Here is a 27,712-nt window from a genome sequence, read left to right as displayed (position 1 = left end):
ACCTCTAAATATACTAAGGAGGCATGCAGGGCACAGAAAATACACACTGACAAGGCAGGATGAAGTACCATTGTGAAGCGTGCATAGAGATTTAGGAAAGGAAAAGAGCAACATAATGGTAAACGTTTCGTGGGAGCTGGAACCCACATAGAACCTGGAAAATGGCTCAGGGGGCGCAGAGATGTGACCAGTGTAAACACAGAACAAAGACAGCCTCCTCAGCTCCTGTGAAATCAAGTGAGATGACACACAACAATGCTATGAAGCTGCATGAATTTAGGATAATCGAGTTCTAAAAAGACCCCATCTGTGATGGGAAAAGAGGAAAATATCCTGGCATAAAGAATGTATAAATATTTAAAGGGTTCTGCGAGTGAGTAAGTAAATAAACAAAATCTCTCTTCCCCCAAGAAACCTGAAATTTTCCACTTTGATTCATTTGCCTTATAAGACCTCATCTTATAAAAATGCAAACACCCCACATGGTAAGCAGCGGTCACCACATCATTGTGTGGGCAATGTTCCCTTCCATGTCCTGAGAACCCTCAAACTGATGCCACCTCCCTAAGAGTCACGCAGGGCTGGGACACATGATGGAAGGTCGCTGCCCTCCTCAGGCACACAGTGCAGCTGTCAAATGTGCCTCTTGCTCCCACAGCCTGTGTCCTTTGCCATGCCTGACTGATATGCCAGTCCCACCACTCCCTGGCTGGCCTCCTCCTGGGCCTCTGGATTCCACTCAAATATCTTCTCCAGAATGCCTTCCCAGCCTTCTACGGCTGAGCTGGGTGCTTTATTCACGTTGCCATGGCACCATGAGATGACATCCATTTTGGCATTTTCACACCGTATCAGTAATTGGCTGTTTATTCCTAATCTCTCCTAGAGCATGAGATCAGCTTCTTCTCCAATAGTCTGGCACACAGCAGACGTTTGGCATGCTTGGTGAAGGGAGAAATGGAAGGACAGAGGGAGGGTAAGCACTGACATAAAGACAAAGCTGGTGGTGCCAAAGGTCTGTTTCACGTGAAAGTGTTCTGATGGGGTAATATTTTATCAGCTGTTTCCTACAGAAGGAGTACAAATAAAAATAAGCCTGTTACCCTGGGTTTAGATGTTTTCACTGTCAGGCACGGTCTGGTTATTTGCTTTCCTATGTCCACATTAGATTATAATCTCTTTCATCTTTACATTTCCAGCTTCTACCTTGTCTTTCCTTATTTTCCCTTTGTTAAATTCTAATTTTATGATTCAAAATAAATAATACAGTTCTTTTTGTTTCCAATTTCTTAATTTTTAATCTTCAGCTACTGGACTTGAGTGTCCATATTTCAGCCCTTCATCGCTTCCATGGAACAATGTACTCTCCCTTACCATTCTTCCCCCGACCCCACTTCTGCTGCATCTTTTCTGATAGGGTTTGTTACAAGGGCTGACAAAAATGACCTGGACCCTAGCTAGTCCCCCTTGATTTCTCAGGAACCCTTTATTAATCATCACTCTCTCTTTTTCTTTTTCCTCTCTTAAACCTGCTGGTCTCTTCCTTCTTAAAAGTAAGTAAGAAAAAAAGAGGATAAAGACTCCCCTTTACTGCCACTGTTTTCTAAAGCTGCCTGGGCCTGCTGATCCCATCTTCTCAGTGCCCACTCACTCCTCACGACATTTTCATCTCGGCATCCAGCCACCCCACTAAATGGCACCAATAACCTTGGGCTGCTACATCCCAGGACACTCCTTGTCCTCCTCCAGAGTGGCCTCTTAGCAACATCTGCCCCAGCTGAGCACTCTCCTCTCAGCCCCCAGGGCCCTCCTCCTCCTCCTCTCAGGCCCTCCTTACTGACTCCTCTCCCGGCCGCCCCCCACTGAGTCGTCACTGGTGATATTCCTGGGCACTCAGATCACTTGGTCATAGGTCCATGGCTGTAGGGCTAGCTTCCTCTCTGTGTTGATGGGACGCTTTTTTCTTGCTAGAACAATGATGCTTACTAACATCCCATGCAAATCAACCCTTTTCTGCCACACTATGGTTCATTTTCTACCTACATAAATCCAGTTTCCATTATATACACCTAAACCAGGTGAACAGCATGCTAAGAATCAGGAGAGGAATAAGGAAAATTATACATAAGGAAGGGATCCATCCCCTCCCATTCTGAGCAGAAATTGGTCTTGATCTTGATGAGCTGCAGGCATTCTGAAATGTCTCACTGGTTCACATGGAAGAAGGCATGGGAAGGAGTCTCTGTAGGTGGGTGTACGGTCACTCACTGTCTAACTGGTTTGTTCCCAGGCTGCTCTGCCCCACATACCGGCTGGGCCATGGGATCACCTTGGGTCTAAAGTAGAATATTAGCTGTTGAAGAAACAAAAACAGGAACCTAATTTAGTTTGGGCATCTACAGATCACCTCTACGCAGCCATCTATCTGCTTGAAGTGACACCTACTTGAAGTGACACCACAGCTCCTGGGGTGGGGGAAGGCTGTATACAATCTAAGATGAGCCATACAGAAGTGAATAAACTCAGTTACACTCCAAGGAGAGGCCTCTTCTGATTCCTCCAGGATGTGAATGGAAAACATGTGACTCCAGTTGTTGCTGGCAACCATCTTATGATAAAGAGGGGGACAATTCTAGGATGAAGTTGTAGCCATCATGGCAAAGGGGAGAGAGCAAGAGCAACAATAGCCCAAGATACAACTGCTGAGTGCTGCAAAGGTGGCCTGCCTTGGGCTTCCACTTGGGAGGATAAACGTCCTCATCACTGTCAGCAGCTTAGGCAGGGCTTTGTTACTTGGACACTCATGCTTCTTGGGTGGGTCAAGCATCAACGGTGGGGACTGGGCTTTATCCCCACTGAGCGGCTCTCCTAATTCACCAGGATGCACTTCAGTCCACCAAGAAGGTCAAACTGAGGAGAAAGCTTCCTCGGTAAAGTCCTCTGACCCAAGGAGGTGGCCAGGATGCCAGTCCTTCGCTTTCTTCCCTTGCTCGGGGGACTCGGTAGCTATTCAGAGAGGAGAGTTTTGCAAGAAGGCGGACGTCGAGAACAAGGGTTCCTGACAGGGGTCGGTGGGTAGAATCAGGTAGGCAGTGAGATCTGATGAGGGAATCATCTTTATTTTCACTACTCTCCAACTGAAATCTAGCATTTTCTTCATCTGTGATTGTAGACACAAAACATCTTCAACTCTGTAACCAACAATAGTTACTGAAGATTTGCAGCTACTACTGGTGGTTAGCCAGAGCTTGTCACTCCCTATGGGCAGAGCAGTGCCCACCTTACTGTGCTGCACACACTCTGAGGACAGACACTGTGCGTTGGTACACTTGGTTTCCTGTAGTCCTATCTACTTAACCTACCCCTACACTTACCCACTATTCTGATAAGAAACCACAGGTTTCTTTTTCCTGAGACTGCCAAAGTGGTCTCAACTGCCAGGTTAGTCTATTTGTATTTACATTTATAAGACATATTTGACATATTTGGATCCATTTCTATTCCTTTATTTTGTTCTGACTTACTGTTATTTCTAAACCTTCTTTATACCCCCCTCCCCTTTCTGCTTCTGAATGCACTGGTCAAATTTTCTTTACTCCACCCTTTCTATCTATATATCCAAAATTCTATTCTTTAGTGGTTACCCTTAAAACGTTAACATGCATTCTGATAAAAAGTTTACATTTAATCAATATCTCTATTTGCTTCCTGAATAACAACAGGCTCTTAATGTATTAGTTTCACACAGGGCTATCATAAAAGTACTGCAAACCTGGCGGCTTAAACAACAGAACTTACTTTCTTACAGTTCTGAAGGCCAGACATTTGAAATCAAGGTGTTGGCAGGGCCGTGTTCCCTCCGAAGGCCTGAGTGGAGAAGAAATCTGCCTTGCCTCCTCCAGCTTCCAGAAGCACCAGGGGACCCTGACTGGGACTGCCTCGTTCCAGCCTCTGCCTGTGTCTCCATGTGGCCTTCTCCTCTGTGTCTGTATCTTCACTTTTCTCTCTTAAAAAGATACTTATCAGTGGATTTAGGACCCACCTGGGTAATCTAGATGATCTCATCTCAAGATTTTAATGTAATTACACCTGCAAAGACTTTTTTCCGAAAAGGGTTCCACATTCATAGGTTCTGGGGATTAGGATACAGACATATCTTCTGGGAGGCCACCAGTCAAATCACTACAGATGCTACTGCAACCCTACCCTTCCTCTTTTGTGTAGTTGCACAGTGTTCGATTCTGCCTTGCTTTTATTATCCCTCCCTAATACTTAATGTTTGGTACAGACAATGCTTGTTAAACTTTACCTAGAGATGCTGGTCAGTCTTTTCTTAATCAGGGTTCTCCAGAGAAACAAACCAACAAAATAATGTGTGCGGGTGGGTGTAAAGAGATTTACTGTAAGGAATGGCTCATGTGATATAAACTGACAAGTCCTGAGAGTTGCAGGGGAGGTCAGCACGTTAGAGGGCTGATGGTGTGGCTCCAGTCCAAAGGCTGGCAGGCTTGAGAACCAGGAAAAGACTATGCTTCACTTCGAGTCTGAAGCAGGGAAAACCACTGTTCCTGCTCAAAAGCAGTCAGGCAAGAGGGATTTCCACTTCCTTGGCTGAGAATCAGCCTTTTTGTTTTATTCAGGCCTTCAACTGACTGGAAGAGGCCCACCCACAGAGGGCAATCTGCTTTAATCTGCCCTACTCAGGCTATCGATTCAAATGTTACTCTCACCCAAAAACACCCTCACAGAAACACCCAGAATAATGTTCAACAAATATCTAGGAACCCTGTGGCCCAGTTATGGCAACACATAAAATTAACTATCACAGCCCTCCTTACATCTCACTTTTTCTTTCTGCGCTTCATTTCCTTCTTCTTTATCCTACACCTTTTATAAGTTCTTTCAGTGAGGATCTGTGAAAGGTAAACTCACTCTTTGTGGTAAACTAGTCGTTTTACATCTGAAAACATCTTTCATTTGCCCTCATTCTTGAATGACAGCTTAATTAGGTAAAAAATTCTAGATACTTTTCTCTCAGCACTTTGAAGATATTCCATTATCTTTTCTTATATTACGAGGCTGAACAAAACATTTTAATTGTGTAGGCTCTTTTTGTGCATCTACTTTTACTTTTGAATCTAGTACTTCAAAAAAGTAAAATGTATTCCTTATTTTTCTCATAACTGGATTTTTACTTCTTTGGTTGTATCCTAAGAAAACAAATTCATACAATAAATAATTGCCTTTTGTATAGCTTTTAGGGAGAGGCCCACAATAAAATATCTTCTGGGCACCTAGAGTGCTGAATGTATCCATCAACATGACAAGAAGGCTCATACACAGGCGAACTGTCAGCAGGTTTAATTGTCAATAGCTATCCATTATCATTTGTCTTCTATACTTAAGTTACTGAATATCTCAAATGGGTTTTGATTATTTTTCACAACCTTAGAACTTAGATATATCTGCTGGATGTTCTCCATGACATAATAAAAAGCATCTTAAGAGTAACCTTAAATGATGGCTAATACAAATCACTTTACCTAAAAAGTCATGTTCAAAAATAATTTATATTACAACAGATGCAACAAATAATTTGTGCAAGAGATGCTATAAGTCAAAATAACTACAAATCACATCTAGGTCCTCGTACAAACACACATCACAGTACGATACAAATGTTAATTATTTAATTCACACCACTCCTCATTCCACAACAGCACTACAGGATTGGGTACCACTCTGAGGCTCTTTTCTGCTGGCTCCTATCCTTTCCATTTTCCTCCCACCTCTCTACTATTTCTCATTTTTCTCTTAGCTGAAGGTTCTCACCAAGATTCTGCTCCTGACCCCTATTCTTGGGGGACAATCTCATCCATTCCCATGGCTTTCACTATCACCTATCTGTAGAAAATGTCTAAATCTAAGTTTCTCTTTTGAGCTTTAGTTTTTCACTTTCCAGTGCTTGCTAGATATTACTCCATCAATACTGAATATCTTAAACTCATTATCTTTCCCCATCAAATGTCATCTTCTCACGTGGAATTTCTGACTGACAGCATCATATCCTACCTACACATCAAGACTGAAATCCCTGTTGAAAAATGAAGAGGGGCCTCTAGAAAGACCCAGCTCAGTCAACAGTGCTGTTACCCGGCTGCCACCAAGAGCCCATCAAGACAGAGCAAAGCCACTGGCTGTAACTCAACAGACTGATGAACAGGACAATGTAAGACCACCACCACCTTGGGTCCGGTGGGGGTCCCTGGAGGCACTGTTTCTCCCCAGCTTTACTGAGGTATAATTAGTAAGTAAAAACTACATATGTTTAAGGTGTACCATGTGATGATCTGATATACCTATACACTGTGAAATAATTACCACAGTCAAGCTAATTAACACATCCATCACCTCCTATAGTTACTTTTATTATTACTGTTGAGAACAACAGTTACTGTTGTGGTGACAACACTTAAGATCAACTCCCTTAGTAACTTCCAAGTATATACTACCGTGTTATTGACTATAATCACCATGCTGTACATCAGACCCTCAGCTTTTATTCATCTTATAGATGAATCAGAAGCCATTACTTATTCTTGGGCAGAAAAGTAAAGGATGTGGAGTTAATATCCAAAATATATAAAGACCTTATATAACTCAATAGCAAAGACATTTCTTTATCTTAGGGTCCTTGTTTTACACAAATTTCTATTTACATAATTACCCACCAGTCCTTACACTTCACAGGTGCTAAGTGTGTGTTATTGTTGCTGTTCCTTGAATCAGTGATATGTGAGCTAAAATAAATGCCCTCCCCCCGCCCCCCCAACAGGTTACTAGGAACAGTAGCTCATACTAACAAGGGGGTAGTATTTGTCCAGAGGTTGGCCGACCAGTGATTAAAGGACTTTAAATAAACCGCTGAGGAAAGAGAGGCAGGAGAATATGAAAAAAAATCATGACATCAGTCCCTTTTGGAGAACTATGAGAGACCATTGACATGAGAAAACAAATGAGAACAAGAAGTTTAAGTTTTCATGATCTTGAGATGTCCATAAATCAATAAATGTAAGTAGTAAGAAAAACCTTCATAGTTTACCTTAAATATGCAAAATAATCAATGAGATTTGTTGAAGTGGGTCTCAAGATTGGCCTGTAACGATGGAAAAGCATAGTTTACCAAAGAAACTACTGTTCAGAGGGAAAAAAGGAGAAGCAGATATTTTGTGTCAAGATACTGTACATCCTTCAAGGAAGTCCAAGTGAACAGGAGAATGGAGAAACATGTCTGAGAGAGGTCAACTGGCCAAATGGAGTAAATATGAAGGTTCTTAACAAATCACAAAACTGGTCGACAAGATAGAGCACCAATCGGGGTTCCAAACTGCCTACAACAGGACTGCAGAAATCTCCTTCACCTAAAAGCAGCATGTCTAACAAGTTCCCAATCTGCTTCACCATTTATTTCACCTCCCACAGGCTCATATATAGGCATAACCAGGGTAATGAACCCACAGCCTAACACAAACCCAGCATGAGAGGTGACCAGTAACTGAAGAATACAGTCTATCAGTTTTAAGTTTGCAAAACACAGGACAAAGAAAGCTGGATAGTTGCAAATCCTCTTCATGAGGAAGGAAATGAAGAAATCCAGCAAGCACATACAAGAGGAACCTCACAGGAGACTCACACAGAACTGCGGTGGCAAATGCAGAGACAGCACAGACTCATGCGAGCCCAGTGGAGTGGAAGGTTGCCAATAAAAACAGGCACAAGCAAAGGGGCTTCTCTCACCCCTTTTTCAAAAGATTTTCTAAAGTCTTTTTTCAGAGTAAAAGTAGGATAGAAATGGTCTATTGTTCAGGGCCAAGAAAACAATGGATGAAAACATTTTCTCAACATCTTCTTTGGTTTTGCTTTTTCTATCAAAGAGAATCACCTAAGAACTGAGACAAGCAGTGAGGCTAAAAAACCTTGACCATGGGTGCAGAGACTGGGAGAAAGCAAATAAATTCTTGGGGTAGGTTTCTCTGTTTACACACTTTCATTCCACCTCACTAAAACTGTTTGTATCTTGCGCATTTGTGCTGGTTTCTTCAAGTGATCTCCCATCCCATTAAGATAATTTATTACCCTGCTTTCTTCACTCTGGGATTTGCAAACTTAAAAATGATACAGCTGCTTTCTTCCAAATTACTGGTCACTTTGCTTTCCATCCCCAAATGCAAAGAACACTTCCCACCCTTCCTTATGCTGCGCTCCTCACAGGGCAGAGGCAGCTGACCACTTAACTTTCCCGACAGACACATCTCTGGCCCCCTCCTGCTCCCTCTCAGGCTTCTTGGCTATCCAGTCACCCTTTGCTGAAAAGATTACTCTTTTCCCCACTGAATTGTCTTGGCATCTTTGCCATAAATCAATGGACCCTAAATTTCAGGGGTTATTTCTGGATCTCAGCTCTGTTCTATTGATCTGTACGTCTATGCCAGTACCACACTGACTTGTAGCAAGTTTGGAAATCAGGAAATGGGAACCCTCTAGTTCTGTTCTTCTTTTTAAAAATGGTTTTTACTACTCTGGTACCACATGAATTTTAGCTTGTCCATCTCTGCAAAAAACCAGCTTGTTATTTTCTTACAATTATGTTGGACCTGTCAGTCATTTTGGGGAGCACAGTCATCTTAATATTAAGTCTTTGGGTTCATGAACATGGGCGTCTTTCCATTTATTTATATCTACTATAATTTCTTGTGATGATGTTTTACAGTTTTCCGTGCCAGTGCCATTTTAAATGGCACTTTAAAAAATGCATTTTTTAAGTGTTTGTTCCTGGCATACAGAAGTATAGTTGAATTTTTTTTTTTCTTGAATGTGTATTGATCTTATATCTGGTGACCTTTCTAAACTTAAATTTAAAAAAAATCAGTTATAGGTAATAAGAAATTAAGTTTTGTTGGTGTTTCATTATGGATTAACAGTGGCTGATTTCCTCAAACCAAGTCACATGTTGGTGTATCTCATCTGGTACCTGAGGTGTGCTGCCTGAGTGAAGAGTGGGATCCCACAAGTGTAAAGGGGATGGCAGTGGCTCCCTCACACGTGTCTTCAGTTTACACTCAGTTACGAGGATTTACACGTGAGCCCATCTACTTTTAATAAACTGTCCCTCATTAAATGGATAAATGCCTTAAAACCCCTGCAACATAAAGCAAAGGGAACTGGCAGAGCCAATGTTTCTGCTCTTTTTAGCTACTACAAAAGGTTTTAAAGACACCCAACTCATCAGATTTGGAAAAGAAAGCCAAAAAATCAGAAATACACATGGAAATTACTAGAAAAACAATTTATTATAGCTATTACTATTAACCTAAGTGCTGAGCCTTCAGATACTATGTCAGAGAAAACCAACAGCACTGTAAGTATAATGCATATACTGGGACATGTGCACATGCACAATGAAAGAAGCTTGTGTCTCGGGACTGTGGGGAATGGGCCAGATGGGGCAACAGTAGACCCAGGGAGCCAGACAGGAGTCACATTCTTGTAAAAGTAGAGGGCTGCAACAGATGTGGAGAGAAATGGGCACATTTTAGAGATACTTAGGAGTCTGGAGCAACAGGAGTTGGTAATCAATTAGATATGGAGGTGGGTCTAGAGAAGAAGATGTCTCAGTTTCTGCTGCAGTGACTGGAAGGGGACTTGTGGGGAGCTCTAGGGGGCTGATAATGCTCAAACTTGACCAGGTTTGGGGTTACAACAGTGTGTTCACTGTAGTCATCCATCAAGCTGCAGGTTTATGGTTGTGTATTCTTCTGTGTATGTTATAGCTAGTAAACATGTTTGTTAATTTTTAAAAACCTGGTTATCTCACTCATGTTAAAACTCTTCAACAATATTCTGACACATGCTACAACAGGGACGAACCTTGAGGACATTATGCCAAGTGAAATAAGCCAGCCATGGAAGGACAAATACTGTTTGATTTCACTTATTTAAGGAACCCAGAGTAGCCAAATTCAGAGAGGCAGAAAGAAGGGAGGTTGCTAAGGGCTGGGGGCAGGGAGAAATGGGGAGTTTCTTTTACAAGGTGAAGAGTTCTGGAGACCGGTTGGTTGCACAACGTGAATGTACTGAACACCACTGAACTGTACACTTAAAAGTGGTTAAGATGGTCAATTTTATGTTATATGTATTAACCATAATTAAAAATTACACATACATACTCTTTAATAGTTTTCTATTCCTCTTGGGATAAAGTCCAAAATCCTAACATAGCCTAGAAAGTATGGACCATCTTTGCACCTCTAATGTACACACTCCCCCTCTCCCCAAACTCCTTTCCAGTCCTCATGCACATCAAGGTGATCTGGACCCTCTGGTTTTCATGTATGTTCCTCTGACCTGGAATGGTCTTCCTTTCTGCTCTTTTCAGTTTAATACCTGCTCAGGCTTCAGTCTCAGCTTAAACATCATTTCTTCAGAGAAGCCTTCCCCTCGTCCTAGACCAGGTTGATTCTGTCAATTTATGCTCTCTTGGCATCCTGATACTTCCTCCAACAATTACTATTAAATAATTACTCGTGTTATTATCTGTTTAATGCCTGTCTCACCACTAGACAACACACAGGACCTGACTCACATGGTTCGTCCCTCTGGACAGCGTGCAGGAACATCCTATCCTGTCCTACCTGCCACACAATAGGGGCTTAATAATTATTTGCTGAATAAGTGTTTGAAGCAGCTGTTCTATGTGAGTTTATGATTTCAGATCTGTATGAATCATAGTCTTGTGACAGCATTCAAACAAGAAAGTGCATTACTGACAATGACATTTGAAAAATTATAGGAGGTGTTAGAAAACTAATCTGTGTAAACAGCCTTTAATATTTATAAAATGATGAAGATGGATTGTGAAAATTGTGGACAGGTTAGGGTGCTCAAATCCTTAGCAAAATGTCAGAAATGATTATTAAAGGAAAAATTTGTAGACACTGAGAAGAGAAAGCTGTAATCATGGGGTGCTAGCAAAGGTTCAGTATGTCTGGAAGGCAGAATAATGCCACCCCCCACCCCCGCCTCCTCAATAGGTCCCCATCCTAATCCCTGGGACCTGTGAACACATTAGGTTACATGGTAAGGGGGGATTAAGATGCTAATCAGTCGACTTAAAGGACATTACCCTGGACTGTGTAGATGGACCCAATGTCTTTCAAGTGCGGAAGAGAGAGGCAAAAGGTTAGAGTCAGAGACAGCTGAGAAGATGCCTCACTGCTGGTTTTGAAGACAGAGTAAGGGGCCACAAGCCAAGGAGTGCAGGAGACCCCTAGAAGCTGGAAAAAGCAAGGAAGGAGATTCCCCCTTAGAGCTTCCAGAGGGGATTTAGCCTTGTCCATGCCTTGTTTTTAGCCCAGTGAGACCCATTTCAGATTTCTCACTTCTACAATTCTAGATAATAAATTTGCATTGTTTTAAGCCACCTAGTTTAGGGTAACTGGCTTGAGTGGTACTAGGAAACTAACACACTATGGCTAAACCACGAACAGTTTGCTTCTTTTCCTTCCTTGCCACAGCTCCTGGTAGCCAATCAGGAAAAGAGTAAATAAAATATATTGAAAGACATTATATTTGTTCCATCAAAGGATTATGTCTTTTATGATGTCTCAAGACAAAGAAATACATACTAAATGCAAAGTCAATAAAGTGAACTAGAGAACTCTGAAATGCCCACCTTGAAAAGTGCTAGCAGAATGTCAACTCTTTTAGAAGGCTTAGCAACACACTGCAAGGGCTGTTCATCCACACTCTTAACACTTTCATCAATGACTCAGATCAGGGATTCTGAGCGTGGAGTCTGTGGGATACCTGGGGCTCTAGGAGATAACTGGACCTCCTAAGTCTTACTGAAAATTTTGTGTATATCCACATAAATATGTATTTTTCAGCAGAAAGGCCCACAGTTTCATTAAAGTCTTAAAGTGGACCCATAACCCCAGGTTAGGAACCACTGACTTAGGCGAAATATGGGAAGTATGCTCATCACATTGACTGTTGACACAAGTTGCTACAGAGTAAAGGCTAGACAACAAATAAGGATGTGAAAAATATCTTGAAAGGCTGAATCCAATAAAGATAAAATGATACTGCTTAGGGCAGCCTCTATGAGACAGATGAGAGGGTCTGGTCAGTAGTAAGCTCAGTGTGAGCCAGTGATCGATCACCAGTACCAAGGTGATGGGTGGGGCTCTAGGCAGGGCTCAGAGATGGGAAATGGCCATTCTGCTCTCTTCTGCTCTGGTTAACCAAGTTGTAATACTGTGTCCAACTTTCGGTTTTCCTCTGTATTTGTGTCCTAGGGCTTCCGTAACAAATGCTCCAACAGACATTTACCGTCTCACAGTGTTTGGGGCCAGATGTCAGAAATCAAGGTGTCGGCAGGGTTGGCTCAGGGGACTCCAACAAGTGGGCCCACATCTCTCTCCTCGCTTCTGGTGGTCACCAGCCATCCTTGACAGTTCAGCTACTGCAGCATAACTCTAAGCTCTGTGTGCCTCTATCTTCGTGTGTCCGTCTCTCTGAATCCTCTCTTCTCAAGGACACCAGTCATTGGATTTGGGCCGACTGAACTAGTATGATCTTATTTTGTTCCTTAACCATTTCCTAGTAAGGTCACATACTGAGGTTCCAGGTGGACATGAACTTTTGTGGTAAACTATTCTACCCACTGCATCCTTTAAGTGGAGTATCGATAGGCAAATGTATTCTGAGATTTACAATACCATATTCTTAGGAATGGTCAAAAGAAATAGGGGCATGGAGCCTAATGATTAGAGGGCTTGATTCAGACAAGGAAATTACTGTCTGCAAATATCTGAATCAATATTTTTTTCCCAAATGAAAGACATTCCAACATTCCATTTTCCAGAGATGAATATAATAGATTTCCCTCATTTGCTCACGCTTGAGCTTGATAGATTTGATAGACTCTAATGATTTGACAGAAAGGTTGAGAGTTCCGATGGGTGGCAAGACTTGATGATCACTGATGATCATTAAGTTCTATACTTAATGAAGCTCACCGATGATCATTAAGTTCTATACTTAGTGAAGCTCCCTGAATACAGCAGGCACTGTTGGGGGGAGCAGGTGGGGAAGGTGGGTGGGATGCCAGCCAGAAAGTACACATTATAAAGAAAACTCAGAAGCCCTAGGAACGGAAGAATAACTGACCAGCTTCAGCATGTTGAACAGAGTGAGGTGAATGGCCTGAGGAGGGGGAGGCTGGAGACAAGACAAGGTAGCGAGTACCTTGTCTACCACAGAAGGAGCTCAGATTTCCACTCTGAGGACGGTGAGAACCCAATGGAGGGGTCAGGCAAGGGGTGACATGACTGGGTGAAGCCTCAAGATTATTCTGGCAAATGAAGGGAGAAAAAGACTGATGGAGGCAGGAGAAGCAGGGAGGCCAGGAAAGGGGAAGGGATGACAGCTGCCTGCACTGTGATGGCAGGTGCGGAATGCCAGGTGAACCATGGAGCTCAGCTACAGAAAGTGAGGAAAACCAGCAAGGATGACTCCTACCCATGTTTAAGGAGGGGACAGTGGTATCATTTACTGAGGTGGGGAAGACTGGGGAGCAGTGGTAGTGACTGGAAGGCCAAAGAAATGCCAAGAGTTCTGTCTGAGGCTTATCAGTCTGTAGATGTCTGTGAAACATTTAAGTTAAAGACATCAAGTGGGCAGCTGAAGGTGTGAACCCAGAGCTTAGAGGAGAGGCTTGGGCTAAAAGTAGATATGGGAACAGGTGACAGGAGGCAGGTGGACAGGAAAAACTGCTGCCTCAGAGAGTTATTATTTCTTTAGGAGAAAGTATTTTTGGATTATTGGGCTTTGTTAAGTGCCTATTTGTTTTTGCTTAGATTTTATGACCTCAAACCTCAGTCAGCTGGGTTCTAAGATCTTCTCCAGCAATATCAGCTGCTTGGCAATAGGAAGCACAGAGCAGATAAATGTCGTGGTCCATCCAGGACTGAGATTTTGCCAAGTGAGTGTGATACAGGACGGGGGGAAAGGGTGACTATCACAAAGAATCATGGCATCTACATCAAACAAGGACAGAAGCAGAAGCCAGGAGGGGCTGAAAGAGCTCACTGTCCAGTGGGGCCAAGGCACGGGCTCTTACCATGCTCCATTCCATCACTGCGAGGCCCTACCATGGCGACTGTGGAGGGAGGGAGCTGCCAGAGAAATGGGTAACACCACAAGCCTGGTAACGCAGTCGCAGCCAGAATAAATTATTTTAGGGCCACAGACTTACATCTATTTATGAAATAAAATCAGTTAATTCCACAGGAACATTTCCTGATTTCCTCATCTATGCCAGTGCCTACTAAGTAGGAGATCCTGACACAGGGCTTAGCTAGTGCAGAATCCTACGTCCCACAGCATGGCACTGGAGTTGGAGAAGAGCTCAGACTTTGGGAAGACATGGAGCTTCCTCAAAGGGAAAAAAAAACTGGGAGCAGAATCCATTTTCAGTGCCCAGAGGAGAAAGAGTGAGAATCATACTGTACACACAGATAAAAAAAGACAAATTCACCCAATGGCACACAGTGAAGTGCACATACCCCATCACCCATTGTCCTAGTTCCCAGAGGCAACCACTTTTTCAATCTCTGGTTTTAGTCCTTCCCGAGGTCACCCTCCACAGTTCTTAACAGGCTTTTGGCCTTTTGGCATTATTTTCCGGTCTGGCAACTTGAGACATTATCTGTGGGTTTATGATATCACAAATTAAGATTCTGCTCAACTCTTAGACTTCTCCAGCTACGCTCTCTCCTGATTATTTAATTGTTTTCCTTGTGGTTGAACCTTTTTAGTTTCTGCAACTACAGTCCATCTCTTGAACCTTCACCCTGTTATATGAGATAAAGATACTGGCCTTCACCTGCCCCCAAAACCCTTCTGTTGCATTTCTCCACCTGTGTCAGCTTCTGTAGTTGCATATTCTTAAGGCTGATAACACTTACATTCTGTTTGGCAACTGAAGATTGATTTTAATTCTGTTTCTTAACTACAGGTTAATTTTAAATAGTGAAAACCAACAAAACCCATAAAAGCATTATCATCATCATCATAAAGGTATTCAGAAGAGCTGAGTCCTGTGCTACGATTTCATTTTCCTCTCTAGGATCCACTACCTGCTCAAAACCACACCACACATCAGCTTGTTTCACATTTGGTCCAAGTATTCTTGGTCTTGGATTTCCCCTTTTTCTTACAAAGAGAAGGCATGCCCTTTTGAACGTGTTAGTAGTATCTTCCAGTTTCCTACTCATACTAACCACTGCTTGGGATTCATTCTATTCTTCTTGAAGCAAGAGAATAAACAAACAGAATCAACCTGTAGACACTTACTTGTTGCCTTTAGAGAGTTTGCTTTTTCATCTATGAATGTTTTGCATTGACAATCAACAGTTTCCAAAATATGAGAGAAAAGAGAAATATCACCTATGATCCAATCAGTGTGGCACAACCATTTTTACTTTTGTGTTACTTTTGAGTCCTTGTCCACTGTAAAATTTCACATAATTCAATTACTACATACTTTTTTAGGACACACAGCTTTCACGACAATCCCTTTTAATGGCTGTATAACATTCCACCAAGTGATTAGACCATAATTCATTAAACCCACTTGGGAAGCAGTACAAAGAAGTGGCTGAAATGTGGCGCTGCAGTCAGACAGAGCTACATCAAGTCCAAGCTCTGCAGACTCCCCATAGTCACACAGCTGGTGGATAACTTCACTTGCTTTAATTCACCCAACACTAATAATGCAGTGTTGTCCTCCTATGCTGCAGGTACCACATTCAGGACTGAGTGTACCACATTCAGGACTGAGTATACAACAGTGGACACAGGGGACAGAATCCCTGCCCTCAGAAATAAACAAAAGAGATACGTAATTTCCTATCATGTCAGTGCTATGAAGAAAAAAAGCACTACATGAGAGACTGGAGTGCCCCCAGTTCCCATCCACAAAACAAGGGTAAGTACCTCCTAGGGCCATGATCATCCACATACAACCCCTGGCACCATTGCTGGTACACAATATGTAACAACACATATCACCCACACCACGGCCTGGGATAAACCAAGCGCTGCAGCAGGAAGAGCATCCTTTCTGTACACTCTTTTCCTCTCCTTTTCTCAATCAACACAAATCCAGGTTTGAGCTCACTGCTAGGAGTTTGATATGGATCTTTTTTATATCCCTTTCTCTCCTCATCACGTTCATGTTTTCTTTCCACTCCCTGAACAAATCAAGTATACTAATAATAACTGTTTTGACATCCTTATCCGCAACTCCACCAGTTGGTTGATTTTTGGGACTGTTTCTACTGGTTGATTTTTGTCTGACTATAGGTTTTATTTTCTTGTTTCTTAGAATGCCTGGTAATTTTTGATTGGATATTGGTCTTGGACTTAATAGTTTTGGGAGCTGGATTCTGTTATATTCACATTTTGTTGGGCTTTGTTCGGGACCGGTTAAGTTACTTGGAATCAGTCAGATCCTTTTAAGGTTTGCATCTACACTCTGTTGAGGGGTCCAGAATAGGGTTTGGACCCACTCCATGCCCTGTGCATTAGTTCTTTCTACTCTGATTAGTGAGAACTATGAACTATCCCCAGCCCCGTGAATTTTTCCACCCACTTATTTCTGTCAGTTCTTCGTAAAATGTGCACATTAGCACTCAACCAAAGGCTCGAAGGGACCCCTGCCCCTCTCCAGAGTGCTTGCTCCATGCAGCTCCCTCCTCTCCAGTACTTTACCTCCCCTGACTTTCAAGCCACTTGGCCTCCTGGAGCCCTGATTTCTGTGTCATCAGCTCAGGGAGACCAGCGTTCTTTCTGGATTCCCCCTCTCTGTGCCACAGCATGGAAACTCTCCATGTAGTCACCTGGAGCTGCCAAAGGCTTTGTTGTTTGCTTCCTTTCTTTCAGGGATCACTGTCCTGTGCTGTTTGTTGACCTATTTCTAAAACTGCTGTTTCCTGACTCTGTCAGGTTTTCCAGTCAGTTAAAGTGGGGAGGGAATCTGGTTCCTGTTACTCCATTATGGCTGGAAGTAGAACTAAACAAGTTTGTCTTTAAATGACACATTTTCAATGAAACCTTTCTAGACTGCAAGTCCAAATCATTTCTCTGGTCTTCATGCCATTTATGATGTAGCACAAGAGGCCCTACAGTGTGCTCTGCACATCACCCCCTCCACACACACACACACACACACCTTCCTCAACACTGGCCATCAGTTTTACCACCAGACCCAGCACCACGGAGTGAATGCAATTTCACCAACTCCAGGGGTGCTAGTGCCATGCACAGTCCTAGGCACTTGGCAGAAACAAAGATGACACTGTCTCTAACTTCCAGAGCTCCTGGTTTGGGACAATTTAGGAACCAGATTCTCATCCATAAATCCTTACCATAGTTTTTAATGTGGAAAACAAAGGTATAAACGAACCTTTAAAACAGGGTTGTCCAACAGTTTCTTAAAGGGCCAGAGAGTAAGAAGTTTAGTCTTGCAAGTCATAGAGGTTCCTGTCACAACCATTCAACTCCAAAGCAGCCACAGATACGCGAATGAATGGCCATGGCTGTGTCCCATAAACTCTGTTTACAGTAACAGGTGGCAGGCCTCTCACGGCAGTGTGCAGACCCCTGCTTTAGAACAAAACCCACCTGTACGATGAAGACTGCCAGTGCCACCTTCTAAAATGGCACATCCTGTGTCACCAGACAGCTTATCTCTTCAAAGAAAACCAAGCCCTCAGAGGCAGGAATTGCATACCATGTCTTTTGCACACACCATAGGATTTGCTTAACACAAGCACAGAGTAGATGCTTATTAAGTGCTTCTTAATTATTCCCATTTGACATTTGAAAGGCTTCCTTTGTTTTATTCAAAATTGCCTCCAACAGTAAAGAGAGCTACCCTTACTACAACTTACAGAAAATAATCAATGTCTAATGTATAAAATACTCTAAGGATGGTAAACGTGTTGATGGTCCTGAAAAACTTAGTTTCATTTTGTAAGTAAGTCAGGACTGCTCATACATACTTAAAAGAACCAGCTCCAAGGACCATACATTCATCCCATAGATGCAGACATGCTCCAAAACACTACTGGACTTCCTTTTTGAGATATTATCTAAAGAGACCATTCACAAGCACATAAGAAAAAAAAGGCTGCAAAATAACTTTCAATTGTCAAAATTCAAATCTATCTAGAAAAGATAAAGATTTGATACATTGCACATTCTAAAATTGTTCAATCAAAAAGATAATCTCCCTGAACAATTCTAGAGGTGTTTAAATGTATGTCTTTGTTGCTGCACAGATACACATGTGTGTACACATAGCCCCATGTGACTGGCTTGAAAAGAACACTGTCCTTAATAAGCATATTTTGGCAGGTTTGTTTGTTTGTTTAAAAAGATTTGTCTTACTACTTTAGTCACACCTTGTTCAAGGTGGAAGAATCTTAGAAGCCTAATCTAACCTTCTTTAAAATGAAGGATTTCCCTTTTGTAATATGCAAAACAATGCTCTGTACTTTGCTCAACTCTTAAAACTCATGTCCAGAACTATACATAAACTGAAGGTGTGGCTCGGCGTGTAGGACTGGGACTAGTGCTGCCCAGGATCCCAATGCCTAAAGACATGCAGGATCAAGGCGGCCTGGCAGTGGAGCTCACAGGCTTTGTCCTGTGACCAGCAGCTTAGGCTTATTGCCCTCAACTCCCTTCGACGCAGGTGATTTTTTAACAAATTCAGGATTGTCTTTTCTTTCCTATTAATTTTTTTCTTAGGGTCATCCCATCATTCCGCCCATTGAGACCCTAAGGAATGGACCCGTAGTCCAATATATCAGTTAAATATTCATGTCTTTATTAAAACTACTGTGACTACAATCACAGACCTCCATAATGGGAAGAGGAGCCGGAGGGGAGATGGAGGGCAGCAAGGACATACGGTGCTTCTGAGGAGCTTTGCCACAAAGAGAAGCAGAGGAATAGGATGGTGGTGGGATGGATATTTGGTGGGGAGGTCAAATGTTTTTTTTTAATGTTTGAATAGTTACTTGCTAATAGATCATCCAAAAGTGAAGGAAAAATATGGTATGTAAAAACACTTTCTAAACTGTAAAATTCCATATAAATGTAACTCACTGTATATATCTCCTTTATGTTCTTGCTTGGTTTATAATTTATGTCAAAATTTGTTTTTTAGAGCCTCCAGCTCCCTCTGAATTCTCTTTCTTTTCCATCTCTGCTCCCAGGATCAGCCCTGCCATTCCTCCAAATACTCTGAAATCTCTAACTATATCCAATAGCTTTTGCCATTATGAATTCTAACATTACAGGGTCCCTTTCATCCAAGTTCTTGTTTCCACTTCAATTCCCTCACTCTTAATCAGTATCTTAAAAACCAAGTTCCAGTTTAATGGATTCATCCAAGAAAATCACTTTTTAAAACATAAAAACGTATTTTAAAAATTTTATTGCACCTCTACAGTCAGCAAAGTGGCAAAAAAAAAACCCAAAACAAAACAATTTATTGTTTGGACTGTTCTCGAAGGCTGTAACATCCAATCCTGAAAATTTCTATGTGAAGCAAAGAGTGGCTGACACCTAATTTTTCCCACCATCTGCATATATAATGACATCAACACAGGGCCAACCCCCACTCCAGGCTCAGACAAGTTAGTGGGCACCCACAAAGTGTCCATTTACACTGTCTGCTCCACAGCAAGTACTAGCTAGTTTACACTGTTTTTAGACCCTTTCTGTAATTTAGTATTAAGAAAGCAATTGTGACCTGCATATAAATATAAGGCATCCTCCTTCAAAGTTCCATTTCTGGAAATGAATTCTTTATCAATTAAATTTGTTAGACCAAACAAATGAGTCTCCACTTGCAAATGCATTCTATTTAATGACAAAGAATATATTTTCAAAGTACAATATTTGCTTATGCAGTATTTTATAAAGTTTAACACTTTCCAAAATATACTTAAAAAATACCAAAGCACTATTTCAGGGATGCAAGGATGGTACAATATTCGAAAATCCATCAACATCATCCACCACATCAACAAAAAGAAGGACAAAAAACACATGATCATATCCATAGATGCTGAAAAAGCATTCGACAAAATTCAACATCCATTCATGACAAAAACTCTCAACAAAATGGGTATAGAGGGCAAGTACCTCAACATAATAAAGGCCATATATGACAAACCCACAGACAACATCACACTTAACAGTGAGAAGCTGAAAGCCTTTTCTTTAACACTGTGAACAAGACAAGGATGCCCACACTCTCCACTTTTATTCAACATAGTACTGGAGGTCCTTGCCTTGGCAATCAGACAACACAGAGAAATAAAAGGCATCCAGACTGGTAAAGAAGAAGTTAAACTGTCCCTGTTTGCAGATGACATGATATTGTACATAAAAAACCCTAAAGAATCCACTCCAAAACTGCTAGAACTAATATCTGAATTCAGCAAAGTTGCAGGATACAAAATTAATACACAGAAATCTGTTGCATTCCTATACACTAATGATGAACTAGCAGAAAGAGAAATCAGAAAAACAATTCCATTCACAATTGTATCAAAAAGAATAAAATACCTAGGAATAAACCTAATGAAGGAAGTGAAGGACCTATACACTGAAAACTACAGGACATTCATGAGAGAAATTAAAGATACCAATAAATGGAAACACATCCCGTGCTCATAGCTAGAAAGAATTAATAATGTCAAAATGGCCATTCTGCCTAAAGCAAACTACAGATTCAATGCAATCCCTATCAAAATACCAATAGCATTCTTCAACAAACTAGAGCAAATAGTTCTAAAATTCATATGGAACCACAAAAGACCCAGAATAGCCAAAGCAATCCTGAGAAGGAAGATTAAAGCACAGGGGGGATTATGCTCCCTGACTTCAAGCTCTACTACAAAGCCACAGTAATCAAGACAATTAGGTACTGGCACAAGAACAGACCCATAGACCAATGGAACAGACTACAGAGCCCAGATATAAACCCAAGCATATATGGTCAATTAATATATGATAAAGGAGCCATGGACATACAATGGGGAAATGACAGCCTCTTCAACAACTGCTGTTGGCAAAACTGGACAGCTACATGCAAGAGAATGAACCTGGATTATTGTCTATCCCCATACACAAAAGTAAACTCGAAATGGATCAAAGACCTGAATGTAAGTCATGTAGCCATAAAGCTCTTAGAAGATAACATAGGCAAAAATCTCCTGAATTTAAACATGAGCAACTTTTTTCTAAATGCATCTCCTTAAGCAAGGGAAACAAAAGCAAAAATGAACACATGGGACTACATCAAACTAAAAAGCTTCTGTACAGCAAAGGACACCATCAATAGAACAAAAAGGCATCCTACAGTACGGGAGAATATATTTGTAAACAACATATCCGACAAGGGGTTAACATCCAAAATATATAAAGAACTCACATGCCTCAACACCCAAAAAGCAAATAACCCAATTAAAAAATGGGCGGAGAATATGAACAGACAATTTTTCAAAGAAGAAATTCAGATGGCCAACAGGCACATGAAAAGATGCTCCACATCACTAATTATCAGGGAAATACAAATAAAAACCACACTGAGATATCACCTCACACCAAGTTAGGATGGCCAGTATTGAAAAGACTAAGAATAACCAATGCTGGCGAGGATGTGGAGAAAGGGGAACCCTCCTACATTGCTGGTGGGAATGTAAGTTAGTTCAACCATTGTGGAAAGCAATATGGAGTTTTCTCAAAAAACTCAAAATAGAAATACCATCTGACCCAGGAATTCCACTCCTAGGAATTTACCCAAAGAATATAATTTCTCAGATTCAAAGACAAATGTCCCCTATGTTTACTGCGGCACTATTTACAAAAGCTAAGATGGAAGCAACCTAAGTGTCCATCAGTAGATGAATGGATAAAGAAGATGTGGTCCATATACACAATGGAATATTATTCAGCCATAGGAAAGAAACAAATCCTACAATTTGCAACAACATGGAAGGAGTTGGAGGATATTATGCTCAGTGAAATAAGCCAGCCAGAGAAAGACAAGTACCAAATGATTCCCCTCATATGTGGAGTATAACAACGAAGCAAAATTGAAGGAACAAAACAGCAACAGACTCACAGACACCAAGAAGGGACTAGCAGTTACCAAAGGGGAGGGGTGTGGGAAGGCGGGTGGGTAGGGAGGGGAAGGGGTATTCAGGCGTGTTATGATTGGCACACATGGTGTTGGGGGGGTCATGGGGAAGACAGGGTAGCACAGAGAAGGCAAATAGTGACTCTGTGGCATCTTACTACACTGATAGGCAGTGACTGTAATGGGGTATAGGGGGAACACGATAACATGGGTGAATGTAGTAACCACATTTTTTTTCACGTGAAACCTTCATAAAAGTGTATATCAATAATACCTTAATAAAAAAACAAACAAAAAAACAATAACAACAAAAAAATACCAAAGCATCTAAGGAAAATTTCTAATTTGCCCTTCAAAGGTATAGGACAAATAAATCTTGGTCAGAAATTCTTAGATGCCTAATTGATAGTAGCACTGCCAATTAACAAGAAAGGTTTCTGATTTCACAAAGTTTTAGATTTAAAATGAGTCAGTGTTAAGCTTTAGGATACTGTGAATTTTTATGTTCATTTCTACCACTTACCCTCAAAATGAATTTTCATCAATTGCACATCTATTTACCACAGCTGTTTTTTGGCCAGGAATTCTCTCTCACAACTTTTGGTAATTTGAACATCATTTTAAACATGTCAACACACCATAAGTCCTCCATAAACAATGTTAAGAATTCTCTTCAATTCAAAATTATAAGAGCATAAAGGTCATAAGGAATATTTTTTTCTCAAAATAGAAAACTCTGAGCTCATCAAATCAAGAATATCATTATGTGAAATACCCAGACTTTATCCCAAGTTTAAGTCATTTTCTTTTTTTTTAAATGAGGTATAATTGACATAAGCCATTCTCTTAAACATGTATAATTTTCACCAATTTCTACCACCATTCTTGTTTTAAAATACATTCCTAAGTTCCTGCTGCAAAATCAGAAAATTGTCTTGGATTTCATGTAAAACCATGCTTTAGGAACAACACACAGGTAAACTGACTTATGAAAGAACCCCACTCGAATGTGAGCTTCAGGATGAGGGCAGATTTTTGGTCTGTTCACTGCTGTGGCCCCTCCCTCTTCCCCAGTGTGCCTTGAATGGTACTTGGTACATGGGATTGCAAACGATATTTGCTGGACTGAAAGAACTTATGTGTGTAGACCCCTTACTGCAAAGCCAGACTCAAACAACCGGTAAGATCCCATCACCAACAAACACCATGGGAAAACCTGGAGTAATCTCATGTTGTGCAAATACACAGTGAGCCCCTAGAGAATCGAGGAGAGGAAGGCAATACAGGGGAAATGACCTAGACTCAGTCTTTGCACACTGCCCCAATGTGTTCATGCTGATGCAGGGTCTAAAAAACCCCACCGATTTAGACATTCACTTAGGTTAACAAGTCTTCTAAGAATGCAGGAATCATTTAAGCCTCTCACCACCTTACGAAGTAAATATTTCATCATACTATTTTGCAGATGCATGAAGCTAACTAAGTAGCTGAACTTCTTTCCCAGCATCACACAGTATGTAACAGCATGAATCTGAACCTTTACCCTACCATGCTACCCGTCCCCACAAATAGGACTAACTTTCATCCACACATCAGTGCCCATCAGTTCCCCATCGTTTTATCCAAACAGCTAAAACAAGCTTCCTCAAAGACAGGGCTTTTGTTTGGGGTGACGGGCAAGCAACAAGTACTTTTAGAACGTGGAACACTTTGGAGGCAAGACTCTATTAAAGTGAAGGTCATGGATTTGGGGTGCCTGAGGAAACCAACACTCAGAGACAAACCACAGATTTCAAAACATTGCACAGGGCCAGCTCTAGCTCCAGAACAGCTTGCCTCTCTCTCTTCCTCTTCCTACCCTTCCACGTGACCCTCAGGATTCTCTGCACTAGAAAACAGGCTACCATTGTTAGTGACATAGTTTGGCAACATTATGTGTCCCAACCACAGTGACTGGCACAGAACAGGCACGCAAATATTTACTGAATGAAGCAAAGACCAAAGTTGTTTCCCTGGGCAAGGTGGGACCCAGCTGCCGTTTTTAACTAAGTGGAAATGAGAAATGCATTTGGAGCACCTGGTGTAAAAATGGTGCAAAATGGTTATTGGTGGAAAAATGAACTTTTAAAGGGCGGGTCTACATTGGGGACAGGCTTCAGGGTAAGCCTTACGTGATTCTTTTTCCTCAGTCAGACGGCTTCCAAGGAGAAAACAGCTTAGCACTTTTAGCACACAAATACAGATCTCGGAAGGGGCATGCTGTTTTAACATGTTAGAGTATAAAAACAAACACCATTACCTTATTTAGGTCGCCTAGTTTAGGTCATCTTAACATGAATAGCAGCTTAAAAAAAAAACAACCGTTCTTAGCATTCTCAGGGTGAGAGGAGGGTGGGGGTGGGGTAGAAGATAACAGACATTTTCCAAAAAGTTCGCACAGGGCCAACGAAACAAAAAAAATCACAGTCCACGGTGTGTAAAAGTTTCCTTGAAAACACGACCAGTAATTTATTCAAATGTAATGTTTTCTACCAGTCAAACCGAGCCCATGTTTATAAGAAGTGAGGAAAAGCCAAATGGCTTCAAAGACAATTCTTGAAAATTTTATCCCGTTTCTCTTTTTGGTCGTCCACCCTTGACCTTAAGACCTGGCTACTGGTTCCAATTGGTACGGATTCTTCATAACGTGAGATTTTCAGGCTTAAAATTACAGTAAACTACTGGGGCCGACCGAGAGCCAAAAGCAACAAGGAAGATGCCCATTTTTCTCTTCCACCCTCCTCCCATTTGCCACCTAAGAAAAACGGCACGTTTTTACGTTAGGAAAGGGACCCACCCATCTTTCGAGATCCTATGCAGCGTTTAGCCTGATCGGGAGCAAACCTGCCGATGCCGAAATACAGGTTAAGTCCTCATCCACCATGAATTAGTTCTGCGCTCTTCCACTACCCCCTTTGTCTGAGCTGTCCCTGCAAACTCGCTTCGCAGCTGAATGCCTCGCTATAAACAAGCTATCTAAACGAAAAGGAACGTTCTCTAGTCTTTTAAAAAGAGAAAACGCGGAGAGCACTTCTGGAGCCTGGTTCCCAGCCGCAAGCAGGCAGGGCTGCACACGACGGAAAGCGCGACCCTGGGGCTGGGCGGAGCGGCGAGCCCGGCCGGGGAGGAGGCGCCGCGGCAGCGGCCCCGCGCCCGAGAGCCCCGCGCATCTCCGCGCCCGGCCTCTTTGCCGGCCCGGCGCTCACCTCCGTGGATGGGCAGCGGCGCCAGCACCTGGCCGCGGACCTCAGCCTTGGGCGAGTCGAGCCCGTAGCGCCCGCGGTCGATGCGGAACGTGAGGGGGGCGCCGCGGCCGGGCTCCTGCACTGTCACGTTGATGAGCGCCGTGTAGTACTCCTGGTTCGTGTTGTCCGCCCGCGCCGGCCACAGGCTGCAGGTCAGCAGCGCGAGCGCGGCGAGCCGGGCCGTGCCCGCCCGCGCCGCGCCGCTCATCGTCTCTCCGGCCGCCGCCGCCGCCGCCGCCGCCGCTCGCGGACCGGGCTCCAGGGCCGGCGCCGAGAGGCGGGGCGGGCGCGGCCGGCGCTGCGGCGGGAGCGCGCGCGTGCGACCTGCGCGCGGAGGGGAACGAGCACCGGCCCCCCTCGGCGTCGCGGCCCCGCCGCTCACCGCCCTCACGTCCGCGGCCCGCCCGGGTCACGCGCCTATGGGCCTCGGGCGAAGACGGTGGTCAGGTCTCACGCGGCCGTCTCCTAGGGGCTCCGCCAGGGCTGTGGGGACCGGCCGCCTCCATCCCCCGGGGCCGGTCCCGCCGAGTGTGGGGGACGCCTCCCTCAGACGGCGGGGACTCGGGGAGACTGTGCCAGAAATAGAGTCCGTGGAGCACAAAGTGCCGCTTGCCAGGCAACCGCCTGCGGCGCGTGCTCGCGGCCCCGCCCCGCGCCGAACGAGCAGTAATGCGCAGGCCCGGGACGCAGCCCCGCCCCCACGCGCATGCGCGCGGGGCCCTGCCCGCTCCCGCCCGCCTGCACGAGGGTCCCAGCTGGCGGTTAGGTCGCTTGCCGGGCGCAGCCGCTGCTGCTCAGTCGAGAGTGGTGGGCACAGGCCTGGGGCCTAGGAGCTTTCCAAGGGCCTATACAGAAGTTTGACACGAGAATACAAAAGAAAAGCAGTTATCTTTACAACTAATTTAAAAGAAATGTCTATTGGATTTCAACTGGTCAACTGGCAGGCATATAATTGACATCATGACGGGGTTGGATGGGGGGTAGATGGCCTCCTTAAATAAGAATTGGGGACCGCTGCACCTGAACTGTAAGGGCACCTGAGTGGTTGAGAAGGCCCTCTGCAGACTGGGTGAAGCCTCCAGTGGCACTGGGCAAGTAGAGCGTGATGAGTTCCACCACCCCAAACACCCGCCACCCCACACACTCGCCTTCCCCCCAGCACACTCACACCGTGTCCATTAGGCTAGGCACCTTTATGCAACATAAAGGAAGGGGAAGGGTGGCTAGCTTCAGGTGTGGCTGAATACCGGGAGGATGTACTGGAGGAGGTGGGGAGGAAGGATGGCATCTTCTGACCAGCCAGCCCTGGATCCCTCACCTCCTAGAGTGAGAAGAGTGGAGTCAGCCTTGCCAGCCACATATCCTGAGAATCCTGGAGAGAGGCTGCTTCCCAAAGGAAGCAGAGGCACTGTTTCCAGGCAACGGGTTTGGATGCAATGCAGGCTAGTATCACAGTGTACATGTGTCTTCTTAGTGACATCCCCCTCCAAGTCCTTCCCTTCCACCCCCACTACCATTTTCTGTCTAATCCGGGTCCTGACCTGTGGAGACTGGATTGTACTTATCTACTTGCCTCCATGTATACAGCCTCTTGAACCAACTACCAGGCCCACTTCCTGGGCCTAGCAGTAAAGGAGAATCTGCTCTGGCCCTCTGGCAGCCAGACCTCTCCTACAGGGCAAGGAGTCCTTGGGACCAAGACACCCATGCTCAAGTACTTGATAACTGGAATTCCCTGCCCAGGCAGCTGGTAGGGGTTCCTTTGCTCTGCTCCTCTCACTTGGCATGCACTGGCCTGCCCCTGCTGGACAAACTCAGGCCCTAGGGTACTTACAAGGGTCTTTCAAAGTGTGGGATGCCCATACCCCCTATGAGAAACGATCACAGAGGCCCACAGACATGACCCTGTTACATCAGACAGGAAGGAAGAGGGTCCCTTTAAAGTCCTCTTTGACGCATGTGAAGTTGTCAAGGAGAAAGTTGGTTCTGAAGCACTTTCCACAGTTCTGTGGCACCTGCCAATCTCCCTTTTAAACCAAGTGGGATGAGGTCTCCTGAGCTCAGCCTCCTCAGGCACCGGCATCTGAGGTGATGTTAACACCACCCTGCCTTTGGGAGTGCAGTTGTCTTTCATTTTATGGAG

General features: G+C 43.4%; 1 protein-coding gene across 4 annotated transcripts in view; it reads right to left on the bottom strand.

The window, feature by feature from the left end:
- The window catches only part of RNF130 (ring finger protein 130), a 128,057-nt gene extending 101,825 nt beyond the window's left edge, over positions 1–26,232 (bottom strand). For 3 of the 4 annotated variants that reach the window (XM_036892613.2, XM_036892615.2, XM_036892612.2), the window contains exon 1: positions 25,531–26,231. In XM_036892613.2, the coding sequence (XP_036748508.2) occupies positions 25,531–25,777 (247 nt within the window). In that variant the 5' untranslated portion in view covers positions 25,778–26,231. Of the gene's footprint in view, positions 1–25,530 lie in introns of all 4 variants that reach the window. The other variant, XM_036892614.2, reaches the window with a different exon arrangement.
- Between the last annotated feature and the right edge of the window lie 1,480 nt (positions 26,233–27,712).

This window comes from Manis pentadactyla, chromosome 13 (genome assembly GCF_030020395.1).
Source record: "Manis pentadactyla isolate mManPen7 chromosome 13, mManPen7.hap1, whole genome shotgun sequence".
NCBI lineage: Eukaryota > Metazoa > Chordata > Mammalia > Pholidota > Manidae > Manis > Manis pentadactyla.
The sequence above is the reverse complement of the archived record's forward strand: the minus strand, read 5'-3'. Positions and strand labels throughout refer to the sequence as shown.